The sequence below is a fragment of the Trachymyrmex cornetzi genome, unplaced genomic scaffold, assembly GCF_001594075.2.
Source record: "Trachymyrmex cornetzi isolate Tcor2-1 unplaced genomic scaffold, Tcor1.1 scaffold218, whole genome shotgun sequence".
Classification (NCBI taxonomy): domain Eukaryota; kingdom Metazoa; phylum Arthropoda; class Insecta; order Hymenoptera; family Formicidae; genus Trachymyrmex; species Trachymyrmex cornetzi.
The window spans coordinates 589,531-603,860 of NW_017296825.1; the positions used below are offsets into that span (position 1 = coordinate 589,531).

Genomic DNA, 14,330 nt, shown 5'->3' on the forward strand with positions numbered 1-14,330 from the left:
ATCCTTTACTATTCATCTACACTTATGTATCATGAAATAACCATTAAGTCTCTTAGGCGCCCTACAGTAATTATTTTATGTACCTAGATTATAATTTATGATGGCGCTACTTATTACAGTAACAAATCGATTCAACTCACAATAATTTTATTAATATTGATAGTAAGAAACTGAAATCATAACTCAATACTAATATAACATAAAGGCATGTAACAGAGTAGCTGCGGGAAAATTACCCCCACTCCTTCTATTTTTTTTTCTAACTTCTGCGGCGTAGATCCCAGCGCAACGTATTTGCCGAAGTTACCCTACTCTTTTGGAGTGAGGTTTCACTCCAAGAAATTTAGAGAGTAAATTTAAATCTAGCTATTTTGCATATCGAAAGATAGAATAATTTTAATCTTTATCGAATATATTACTCGGTAATCTCTGTGTTCGTGCGCGATGTATTTAAGTAACGTACGGGATAGCGATCATACAAGTAGAGCGCGATTCGTAGATCCCGAAAAGGATCAAGTTTCTAGGACAGGCTTCGCAACTGTTTAGGATAATTGTGGTCGTTAAGCGTTGTGGTCGGGCTTATCTAAGGAAACCCCGAGCTTAGTTCGGGCAAGAGAGAAAAGCGTGGAGAGACGGCGACCCTGTGTCACGTAGATCGGACAAGGGTGGAGTCCGCGGAATTAGCGTAATTATCGTGCAGTCGAGTATGGCCGTGCCCGAAAATAATCCGGCAGGGCGTGGCGTTATCACAGTCGTTAAAGATAACCGACACGGTTTATCGGGAAACGTTGATCCCAATTATTGCCACCGTGCATTCAATATGAATAATACGACGGGATTAGGAAGTCGTGTATTATTCATGCATGGCAAGCGGAACTCTATCGAAGTGTTGTTTCAGGCTTACGAATTTTGCGGTCGATTGCAGAAAGTAAATACCTCGATACATAATGCAAGATGCAAGATGAAAAAGAACAGAAAAAGAACAATATTCATAACCAAATTATCATATGGCTTATTTGCTGCAATGATATAACTAAAAAATTGTCATTTTTTAGTTACTTGCAGAAGAAGAAACGAAACAAAGAAAAAAAGAATATCTTAAAACGGTCCAAATTTTAGTCATGCCCAGACAGCAAAATCGGGATAAAGATGTCTTAAGAACGTCTATAAAGACGTGCTGTGTGGGCATGCGTATTAACTAGACATTTTTTAAAATTTGAATCAAACTTGTCCTGACTAGGCCAACCCTAGTAGCATAATTCATTAGCGCAATATATCCCTAATGCATACTAATGTTTAATTAATTTATCGCCAATGAATTTTGCTACTACAGAATGATCCTATTTTATGATACTTTAGAGAACATACTTTTATTCAATAATAAGAATAATAATTAATATTGAAGGACTCCTTGATATTTAACAATATAAAGACTAGAATGTAAGGGGAAGTAGGAGTCAGCGCAATACTCGATGCGCAAGTATAATAATGGAAATGTTTATATGTCCATTTTCAAAGTACAAAAATATAAAAAGTTAGTATAAAATCCGTACGCGTTTCGACTTACTTCAAGTAATTCTCAACGGTATCAATATAATTCTAATTCAGCACAATACTTTTATTCCTCTACAATCACAATTATTACATAAAAATTGCATTTTTTAAATTAATAACACAAAATTCTAATGTTTCACAACATTAAAATTTTCATTTTGGAAAACTTTATTTTTTTAATTAATCATTGTTGCAAATCAACGATATATACAAGCTGTTCCAAATCTACGATAATTTTTTTTTGGTAATCAGATAAATTTTTACGAAATCTACTTTTACCGGCAAAAATGGTTAGTACGCTGCATCATCTTGTCAGAATTTCAAGAGATTGAATGTATAAACCTATAAAAAAGTCGATGGCAAAGGTACTTTAGTATCAGGTTTTCTGGGACATCTCTTGTATATCGTATGACGTCTTTCAATACATTTGACATTTCACGACGCTTTCGATCGCTACGTTTTGTAGATGGCAAGTTCCACCTGCTTCCCACGGGAGAGCTTCTGGTGCATAGCCTCGAGTTCAGCGACCAGCTGAACGGCTACAGATGCCGCACAATGCACCGTCTCACGAGACAAGTGGTCGTTAGTTCTATGGCCAACATTAGGATAGCAGGTGAGTCTAGGTAATACCGATAAGTTTCTAAGGAAACTATCGTGCACATCACCGGAAACGTTGTTTGTGACGCGCCAAGTTTTCTGCATTCTGCTTCACAGATCACAGAGGCGTAATGCCTCCAGTGATACTCGAAAACTCCGGTGTCGTACACGTCGCCCAGGACGAATCGACGTCGTTAGTCTGTGTGGCGCAAGCCTGCCCTTCGCCCGAATATCGGTAAGTGTTTGCAAAACTCTTCTAACACTCGACGATCTCGAGAGCGTAAGCACCGCTTTGATCTTCATTCTCAATTTTTTATCGTTTAGATTTTTATTTACTTTATAAAAAAAATTGTGACAATTTTTTTTAATGAAAGAAGATATCGAGAGGATGTTAAGAAAAAGTTCTTTTCATCTCTTTTTTTTTCATTCTTCTCCATCGTGTGTAAAAATCCAGAAAAGAAGATATCGAGAAGACGTTAAAAGAAGTTCTTTATATCCGACTTTCAGACAGTTTCTTTTCAAATCCAGACGCATTGAACGCACGGCAAAAAATTAACGTTCTCTATCTTTCGTTATATTTTTCTATATTGCATATCGTTTAAGAAAATACACGTGCGTATACGATAAGATCGCTCATTCCGATGAGATGCTCAGATATGCAAGAGAATCGCAAAAAGGGATACGTTCTCGTCTGACGTCTGTCGATATTTCTCGTCGAGTTGCAACGCTTCGGAAAAACATACCCGCTCATTCACCGTTTCAGCATAGTACTACGCGCGTAAGCGCCGTAAACGGCAACTCGCGCGCGCGTAGGACTAGGTCAGTTAAGCGCCGCGAGCATATGCCACACGATCAGCTGATCGTCTGTGCACCGTCGCGTCGGCCAACCCATCACGGCGGCTTTGGTCCTCCTCGCGATTCAAGGTGATTCGTGATCGCGCGTCGCGGTATTTCGCAGTATCGCACGAACGTAAAATTAAACATAGGGTAAAGCGGGGTAATTTGGATAAGTTAACAGAAATTTTCTCAAATTGTATAAAAGATTGAGATTGCATAGTGTATTCAATAAAATACAAAACATTTATTATTGGTGCAATAGTTTATGTTTTGCATGTTTAATTGAATACACTATGTGATCTCAGTCTTTTGTACCAATTTGATAATTTTTCTGTTAACTTATCCAAATTACTCCGCTTTATCTTGGAAAACATTCGTTATACGATACCTAGTGGGCACCAACTAAAAATAACATAAAGCTATGTTATAATTTCGCATTTGGCAATATGAATTAATATAACTCCAGGACTGCGTCTCAAAAAACACAAGTCTAAGAGAAGGTCAAAATGACTTTATTTTGATATCATGAAAGTTAAAATAATGAATTTTTGTTATAAAATTTTATTGTTCATTGATGTTAAAAATAGAGTTATTTTGATTTTTTGTTGATTTTTGTGTATTCCTTGGGGTTCTGTTATCCGCTGCGTGTACTAATTGTAGAAATCTACAGCTCACTTTACGTATATTATAGATTTTCAATACTCGCAATGAATAACGGATCACAGCCAGGCGACATAACAGTTACGTTGTTAAATGCGAAATTATAACAGAGACATTATATTATAATTTAATTAGTGCCAACTGGGTAGAGATCGAAGCAATCCTTTCTATTATAATTGATTATCGGGGAAATGTATATCGAAGAATTAATTTTATCTTCCTCATTTTTATCATTTAAATTAAAATTATTTTTAAAAAGCTTGGATATCTGGGAAGTTGCACACATTTAAGAGCATATTTAAACAGAACCAGTTTTTAATGCCTTCGAAACTGTGTTCCAAAAATCTCATTGGTCCACGAAGACCGGGTAAATTCAACATAAATGAAAAGTGTCGATCGACACGGAAAGCTTTCTTGTCTATTTCTCGCGATAACGCGCGCGCGCGTTTTATATTCCTAAACATCACATGTTGATTATTTAAAAGTTGTACTTATGCTCTCAAAAAGTAATTATAATTGTATAATTATGTAATTATAAGCATGTCACTGCAAAGAGATATTGACATTGTTTGCTATATCGTAATATTCGTATTATTTTAAAGTTGAAACTGACGCCCCTCCGTCAGTTTTAATAGCTTCGCTTTACCCTATTAATGTTTCAGATTGATTGTGTTAAAAGTCCGAAAGTATGAAATAAATTTACTTAATAAACAAATAATAATGTAATATTTGAAACATCCAACTTTATATTTTATTTTGATTTATAATATAAACGGTCTTGTATCTAAAGTTTTAATATTGTTAAATTAACTCAATTGGCGTGAGAAATAGAAAAGCCGGCTAAAATTACGCTTGGCGGAATGAATATGTTAATGTTGCACGTCTTATCATAAAAATTATGTTAATAATATTGAAATTATGTTATATTATTGCAAATAAATAATCTTTCAATTGAAATATTTCTCACATAGATTGTTCTATAAACACAGTTGTATTAAATACGTACTGGGGAATCACTGGTTGCGAGAATTATCACTATACCAGACGAATTGTGTATTTTATCGTACTCTGCAAAATACACGCGACCACAACATTCGTCAAAATGCCACCATTATAACTTTCAATCGGCCATGATATCGATTGAATGCAGGTATAAGATATGTACAGTTGAACCATCGCAAACAAATTAAAAATTGAATCGTGCAATTTGCACATTGTATTCATAACAAAACGCTTTTCATATCAGCTTTCAGAGACAATTACTTCATCTTTGTAAAGCTAGCAATCCATTTCCTAAAATTTTATTTAATCAACAGAATTCAACTCTTCCCCTGCCCCCCCCCCTCTCTCTCTCTCTCTTTCTCTCTACGAGAAAGAGAGCTTCTATATATAGAAGTTGCAATACTGCTACGTTTCAGAAGCAGTATTAATACCGATGTGAACCTGGCGCTAAACTTTATCAAAAATAAAAATTAACACCGTGGCGCGTTTGTACTTCGTTTGAACCGATCATTATTTCATTTGTACCTCAAACAGTTAAACAAAAAGTAAAAAATAAAAAATGGTCAGCGCGCAACTTTAAGATTTTTTAATTTCATTTATGCTATTCGTTTGTACCTCTCTTACTTTCGTTTGTATCTCAAAGGGTTCGGAGATACAGCATTTTTCAAAATTTCGGAAATGCGACAAGAGGGGAAGTCGGCCATTTTAAAAGATATCGAAAAATAAACGAATCAGAAGATTCTGATTTATATCAATCAGAATTCTGGTTATCTCAACGGAGTTATAATAGATTTAAGACGAACAAATTTTGATTTGTCTATTTTCAACCAGAATTCTAATTAACCAGACATTTTTCGAATATATGTACCCAATCAGTGTTGGAACATATCTAGATACACAGGTACATATACCTAAATTGAAATCCATATTATTTAGATAGTACTAAGTACGGTATGCAATTTTCGCTAAATTACTTAAACATTTAGATACTTTAAAAAACGTATCTAATATTAATTGTTAAAGTTGACAGATATTCAGGTTAGGAAATCTGCCACATTGATGACATGAAGGGTTACACAAATTTTCTGTTCTATGAACACAAATTCTCTGCTTTAAAAACACAAATTCTCTGCTTTAAAAATACAAATTTTCTCCTTTAAAAACACAAATTATTTTCTATATTATTTTTGTTTTGACAGTAGAATATTTGTGTTTTAAAGCAGAGAATTTGTATAATTTTTTTTTATGCAGAAAATACTTATTCTAATCTCGCTTACATGTTCTCATATTTCCTCTATGCCATTGATGTGACATTTCCTAATCTGAATAATCAACTTTTACGATTAATATCTCGGTCCATGGGACAGAGCGACACTTTTTTGCCAGATTTATTCATTTTGTGCAAATGACGCGTCAAATGAGCTTAATTTTATTAACATTGGAGATAAGGAAGCTAAATTCAACAATTACCCAAATTTCTATGAAAAATTTTTACCATTCATAAATATCATAATTTTAATTAATTTTTCCTTCTTGCGTGCCACCAAATATTTCAATTATTTCTTAAAATCCCTTTCATTAATGGCTCGAACAAGATTACAGGTCACTATTCATGAATAACAATAAAAGAAACGCACTTATCGATTGCCGTTCCGCCATATCCCCAACTCGTTCTTAAACGATTCTTGATCTCGACATCGATATTACTGCTTCATTTCATCAAGAAACATTGTCTTCCTCGTACGTTCACGCACGCGAATCGATCGGAAAGTTATGACTAATTACGATCGCTAATTAGCGCGACAGACCGGATCGTCGGACGCTTCGTCGGTCGCTTCCGACGCGTGTATCGTGTCCGGACTCTCGGAAGGCTAATTACGCAGTCATCCCAGTTTACGCGCGGTGAATGGAGATTGCGTACAATATACACTCAACAGTATTTACTCCTATTTCGTGACGCGGCAGCGAGTTTATCCTTGCCGAGATATTCACGACATTTCATTCGTCACTTCCGACATTCGCTCGTTCATTTCATTCACTTTTCGATCACGAAACCTCGCTCCCAAAGCTCCCGGCGTCGCGCGTCGCTTTAGTGACGATTTCGAGGATCACGATCACTGCACTTCATTCAGCCCTAGAGTTTGAACCGTCTGGACAAGCAGCTAAATATGGTGGCAATATTTCGTTCTATATTGCAGAATATATAGGAAATAGTTCAAATAGTGCTTATGGCGCACTTTAAGCCAGAAAAATATATAGAAAAACGTATAATATATTAGTTACAAGGATGAATAAGTTAATATTTTTTAAAATCTAAATTAAAGTGAATGACTTATGAAATTAATTTAAATTAATTAAAAGCTAAATGAACAAAAAACTAAGTGGAAGTTACGTTAAGATTTAATTAACTCTGGTTAAATAAAAAATTAATTTTTTTTAAATGTTATTTTTATTATATCGGAGTGTGCTAATTTTTCTTAAATTCAGGTCATTAAAAAAAAACAATTATATAGGGAAGATCGGGGCTAAATAGGCACCTTTTTTTCAATTGCAGTTTTCAATAATAAAATTAATAATTTTAGTCAAATGATTATTAGCATTTTATAGAATGATTATAAGACTACAAGATGGCAATAAAAAGTTTTAGTGTTTGCAACTTGATTTCATCCATATACACAAAAAATTATGTGATTCGAAAAATGAAATCTCAAAAATTACTTTTGACTATCGAAAACACGTTTGACTACCTAAACATAATAATGCAGCACCTAAACTAACCAAACTTCGTTGGTAAAGAAGACACACGAGATGTCATCCACAATATAAATTGGGAACTCATAATATATATTTTTGCCACTCAAAATTCAAATACCGGCTTAACCTCGGTGGTCACTTAATCCTGGTCCTTCCTACATAAATCTTCAGATAAATTTAATATTTTATAAATTATACGAAATAACAAAGATATTTTTTGTGCGATATAAAACTGATTTTTAATATTTTTACACGGGTATTTTTATATTTGATACTTACATAATAAAATAAAATAAAATATAATTTTAAAAAATGTAAGTAATTCTATTCCTCTTTGTGCCATACCTGTACATTTTTTGAAAATTACGCAAATATAAAATTTTTATCCTTTATTACTTATTAGACACAAAACAAGAATAGCATAATAGATAATAGCACTGATGGCGGTTCCTAAATGCAAACTCAACCTACTTTCATCTACAAGCATCGCACCCATCACACAATCATTGAGTTTTTTCTAAACTAATTCTTTAATGTTCAAGATTTTATAAAAGATAATGTTGACATTTAGAGAGATAAAAAGGATTTTAACTTAAAAAGAAAAAAGTTAAGAGATTAAAATTTAAAAGTAACTAAATTTTAAGTAAAAAATTAATTTATTTAAAAAGTTAAAAGTTATGAACTTTTTATTTAATTTTTAACTTACTAACTAGTTATTATCCTAATTAATTGTAATTTTCCACTTACATGTTGTTGAGTGGAAAATTACAACTAACAGGTACATTATATATATCGTATGTAACTTGGTGTTTGCTGGGTACAATGATTTTCCGGTCCCTTATTACACTCGATGAGTTGTTTGTGTTTAGATGAATTTTCATTACTTTCATAGGTATGTAATAATTATTAAATGATTCTTACATATTATATTTTAGAGTCTTTAGACATCTTTAGAAAGTATTTATAAAATTCTTAGATAGACAAATGTACATCAATTTTACTGCAACTTACGTTGTATTGAATCATACAATGCATAAAGGACGCGCCTCTTATAAATGGCCAAATCACAGTCATATTTATTAAAATTAGAAAATGGAATAGAAATACGAATAAAATTAGTAGAATTTATATAAGAACACGTACAAATTTATTTATTGAAAAATAAGGACATATTTATAACATTCATTTTGTATTGAATATGAATGAATTTATGTTAAATTTTTGCATCACATTATAATGTGATGCAAATATATAATGTAAATATGAAACAAAAAATATTATTTTTATCTCTCATATTTACATTATATATTCATCATGCTTGAAATACATTTATACATATTATTTTTTCTTGATTGTAAAAGTTATATGAATAACCATTATTACGATAAAGGCAGTTGATTCCAATGTTCACATTTTAACAAAAAAATATCTATTTTAATTTTTAAAATACAATTCTTACTCTTTCTCTTTTTTTAGCATTTTTATATAGTTTAATTTATTGTTTTGCATACATTTTATTAATTACAATTACACATCAGATTGTTTTATAATTTTTAAAAACGGATGTGCAATATCAACGAGATTCGAAGTTAAGATTGGTAGCGTTTTATAACCTATTGTATATTAAAAAAATATTGTGTATTGACATATATTGCGTATTAAAAAAAAAGGAAAGGATAGAGACTATTATTCAGCCAACTATTATTTTAAAAAAAAGAAATGCGAATAGACACATAAATGACCTATCGTGTACAAAGGGTTAATTATTCAAAGCACTGTTGGAATAATTTAAATACTCTAAATAAATAATTGATTATTGTTTTTCAATAATAAATTAGTATTAGATTTCCGCAGTAAGGATGCTGCACATAGGTACATGTTTCCACGTTTGTGCAAGTCTACCGGGACGTGTAGGGATGTGTTCAGGAGTTACGCTCAGATAACTTTATATTACCTATAGTTTACGTTACATATATTGTAGGAAAAGTGCACACTAAAGTTATCTGGGCGTAATTCCTGAATGCACCCTAGATGACAAAACTATATAGTTATTATAAACATAGTACACACGGTTCGGTAGACTTGCACAAATATATAAGTACTTGACACGTTACACGGAGAGAATTTTCTTTTAAAATTTACCCTGAAAATATGGTGATTGTGGTACAATACAATATTTTAAAGATTTTTACCATGCACTTCAGTAAAATTGATCAAACTTATTTTATACTTTACTGTAGTTTTATTAATGAATGAGATTTATATTAAAATTCTTCGAAATACAATGTTGTCCCACGACTGTCATATTTTCAGGGTATAAATTTTAAGAAAAAATTCTCTCCGTGTAACTTGAACGTGTATGACCGACTTAAGGGATCCTCACGCGGAGACATGATTTTGGGGATTATTACGACAGTGAAGGACTTAGAGAGAAAAAGGAAGGGTGGCCCATTCCGGTAATCAATTTAAGATTTTTAGGAATGATTCTTGGAAACACGCGGAGCGTGAGACGGAAACAGACGCAAACGCGCGGCGCACTGTTCAACGTGTTTATGAAAAGTCATTCTTTTTTTTAAATTCGCGTGATGAGTATCTTATTTGATGATGATATAATAATAGAATCTTTAACATTAAAATCGTCTAGTGAACTTAAGCGTGTGCATCGTACATGCCATAATCTTAATAATAATAGATATAGGACGTAAAAATGTATGCGAACGCATTTGTAATACAATATACAATTTGCATCAGAATTCAAGATAGAAATATTCACTAATATTTAGTATTTATTAAACATAAATATACGTTAATGTAATGTAATTTTATATCTATAGGATTTTTAGCTTAATTCGCTTATTGTACATCTTAATAATAAATAAAACGCACATAGGTACACAATACATGATGTATATACATATAAATATACATGGATTTGTAAAAATAATCTATAATTTCTATCAAAACTCTGGATGATAAATATGTATCTGTGATTTTATGTACAATTTATTGAATACTTTAAAAGGATTTTTAGTCTTTATTTACTTATATTGGATATGTCATATAATGATTGAGTAATATTATATTATATAATATACCTTTATATAATAATCTTAATAATAAATAGAATAGGATATGTAAAATACGTGATACACACTCATACATTTGTAAAACGATTTATAATTTATATTAAAATTCAAACCCACTTTTAACGATACATATTATGATTCACGTTGGATATACATTTCAGAATAGAATTCCATTTGTAATTCCATATGCAGCGTATTTTAATGTGCGTGTATTTATACTTTTATACATATTTTACATACGTGTGTATTCTGATTTCCTCAAATGTCTATCGTTTTACATGTGTGGCGCGTAAAATGATAAATAGGGCTCTATCCTGAAATGTGATGCGAATTATAAATCGTCTAAAGTGAATTTAATACGGCAACCGTTTACAGAATCGGGAATGCAACACACATAAAATATAAAAATTGAGATAAAAATACATACCTACATAATATCAAAGTATGCGACGTATATAGGTACCTTACCAAGGTAAAAAAAAAGGTACACCAAATACATAAAAAAAAGATTTTATAATTATTCAAAATTTAACTCTTCGAAAATAAGTATGAGATCAATACAACTGACCAAGTATATCATTACGAAAAAAACTTTGAATACTTTATAAAAATTTATTCAGAAATTATTTGTGAAAAATGGATTATTAAGTTATCCCTACTCCTTTTATTTTTTCTGACTTCTGTGGCGTAAATCCCAGCGCGGCGTATTTGCCGGAATTACCCTATAATACGGATTTTGTCTAACTTTAAATATATTTTAGTACTTATATTCCACTAATAATTCATGAACAAGTGGTGATGTAATATTCAAGTATTCGCAAAAAATTGGCATTAAAAAAGTTATAAAATTTTTTGTTAAATTGCGAATATTATTTGTATGACCGTAGGCATTAATGTTATGATTATAAAATAATAATTTCTCTACTATATGGGTTATCTAATCGTTTAAATATTTAAGAATGTACATTTTCTGTTCTGTAAAAATTTACATTTAAAAAGCGTACGAGAAACTTTCGATGCAAATTTCTCACGGATATTTGAATATTGCACTTACTTATAAACTATAATAAGAGATATGTACTAAAACATATCTAAAGTTAGACGAAATTCGGGTGTGCACTACTTGGCTCTTCTCTTGTAAAATGAGATAAATATACTTTCGTTAAATTTATTACGATAGCGTGTATCATGCTTCCTCTATGATGATGAATGATTAATTCCTTGCTTTCCAAGACGTGTCGAGAAACTGAAATACTATTTTCGACATGCATATACGCTTAGATAAAATGCTTGCATTTATATTAAATGTGTAAAACGCAACTAACACAAAAAATACAGAATATGGAAGAAAATAATGATCTTAACATTAACTATATTACGTATTTTATTAACGTAATTATTTGCGTTGAATATTTCTGACATAATATTATATCATAATTTCCATCGTTTTTTTTTTAATGTTTTACAACTGAGGATCAGATTTTCAAAATACGTTTTGTATTAAAATTTATAATTTCCAGAAAACGAGAAAGAAAACTATCAGCGTTTTACAAAGAATAATAATCAGTAGGATATGAAATGTTAAACAAAATTGCTAAACAAATGCATTTTGTTTGTCTCTAGTTACATAATGCACTTCGAATGTCTAGGTTTTTTAAGCATATAAATTGACGATGAAGAAATGTTTTTTGAATATCTTAGAGTAGCGATATTTTTAAATGTAAATTATAGGAATCTTTCAACACTGGACATTACGCCACTATCTATAACTCAAAATACAAAATTTTAAACAAAATATACTTTGAAAGTCAGTTCTTCAATTGTTATATTCTGTATATCGTTTAGATAAAGATAAATGCAAAAATTGTTTTAATTATGAAACCTAATAATGCATTAATAATATGTATAAATAGCATTCGTACATATATAGCGAATTTGTAAAGCTGGCGGGATTATTCCTAGCTGGGTTGGACATTTTCCACGCGAATATATAAGTAACGAAAAGAAAAGAAATTGAGCATATCAAAAAAATGTGTAACATAACATTAACTTTTTTACACTTATGAAAACATTATATGAAAAGCTCTTTATTCGCGACGTTTATACCGTCGCAATAATAAGAACTATTATCTGTTGGTTTTATAAGAAATATAAAAATATATTAACCCGAAATATAAAAACAGAATATATATCGTGTATTATTATGTCATTACATAGAATCACTGTCGTTTTAAATAATGTCCATCGTTGTAAAGAGTCTCGTATAACCAGAGCGTAGCAAAAGAAATACGGTACCTCGCGCGTTTCCCCGCGGTTTTTCCCATTACAGAGTAATCTCACGGAAAAGCGAAGCGAAAGATCGCCTCTCGTTACTCGCGAGCACTAAGAATGGATTTATTCGTTATTGCTGCCGTACTGCTGCAGAGAAAAAGAAAGGAAAGAAGCACACTCCGTCTACTTGCCAGAGATCGTCGTCTTTCGAGCATCTCGATCACACAGAGATGAGTGCCTTTGTGTACCGGAAATCGACACTCGAGGGATGAGCGCAAACTCGCGCGAGCCTATCGTTTCGTACGCGATGCTGCTTTGAGGCATTTCACGTCTTCTCCGAAGACGGAATGAAAAGGAGTGCGGGTGTGCATGAGGACGTCAAATCCTTTCCTTTTAATCCTCCTTCTTTCTTCTCCGGAACGAATGAGATTCGAGAGGGAAAAAGGACTGATGATGCTCGGCGAGAAATGGAGGAGGAAAAAGGGCAAAGACGAGCGACGAAGTGCTCGAAAAAGAGGGAGAGGAGAGGAGGGAGCACGCGATTTTGATCGGGAAAAAGTCGGAGTACTCGATCGTGAAGCCTCGCGAGAGGGTAGCACAATCGGAAGCTCTCCATGTCGCCTCGACTCGAGGAGAGAGAGAGAGAGAGAGAGAGAGAGAGAGAGAGAGAATCTCTCTCTCTCTCTCTCTCTCTCTCTCTCATCGACTCGCGTTTTCCATCGAGAGCGAGTTTTCCCCACTTCTCCACCGTAGCTATACAATCGAACGCAGTACTTTATCTTTTGCCACTTTACAGAGCGGAGAATTTGACAAACGGTCTTTTACCTGTCTGCGTTCCCGATGCACGCGGCAAGTCGCTACATCCGATACGCGATGCTACATTTTTCGCTTGTGGGAAAAATATTTGCACATTTGTCGCGTAAACGGGAACAGTTTGCGCCGTCCGTGCACAATGGAGTCATACGGGAAGGTAGTCGTAATAAACAGTGGATGATAAAGAAGTTACATGATTGACTTTCCCAACGCATCCCGAAATTTTAGAGCAGAATTTTAATAAAGAGTAATGAAAATTGTAATAAAAAAGATCCCCCCGATAAAACTTTAGAGAGAAAATCTTTTCCAAAAGAAGCGGGACAGAGAGAGGTTAAAGCAATCTGCATTCCGGATGGTACGGAATGAAAGACACTTTCCTCACCGTGTCCGCTCTTTTCTTCTCCTCCGGGACCGCGGATGTAGCCCGGCAAATGCTCGGAATGAAAATTTATTGGCAATATCGCGACATGGTTGGGCAGGGCCGCACCGCGCCGCGCCGCGCCGCGCCAGGCCGTAGTTCTTCTATGAAAAATACATTCATGTAATACGTTTCAAGTCGTCTACCTCCCCCCTGAGGGGCGGTCGATTGTCTCGCGAGACCGAAACGCGTGTATCGCGCAGTGCGGCGATTCCACTCGTGAAATACTACCACGTTATTAAGACCCGCGCTCTCGGGTCCCGCCCCGCGCCCACCAGGAATGTATTATGCGAATTTATATGCGCGCATATATGTACGAGTGACGCGCCGTAAATTTG

At 33.2% G+C, this 14,330-nt stretch overlaps 1 protein-coding gene across 1 annotated transcript in view; it reads left to right on the forward strand.

Annotated features, from left to right (window-relative positions):
- Positions 1–14,330, forward strand: part of Dscam2 (Down syndrome cell adhesion molecule 2) — a 133,509-nt gene that overhangs the window by 84,966 nt on the left and 34,213 nt on the right. Inside the window, exons 4-5 of the mRNA XM_018505884.1 lie at positions 2,021–2,167; positions 2,269–2,386. Coding sequence (XP_018361386.1) covers positions 2,021–2,167; positions 2,269–2,386 — 265 coding nt within the window. The remainder of the gene's footprint in view (positions 1–2,020; positions 2,168–2,268; positions 2,387–14,330) is intronic.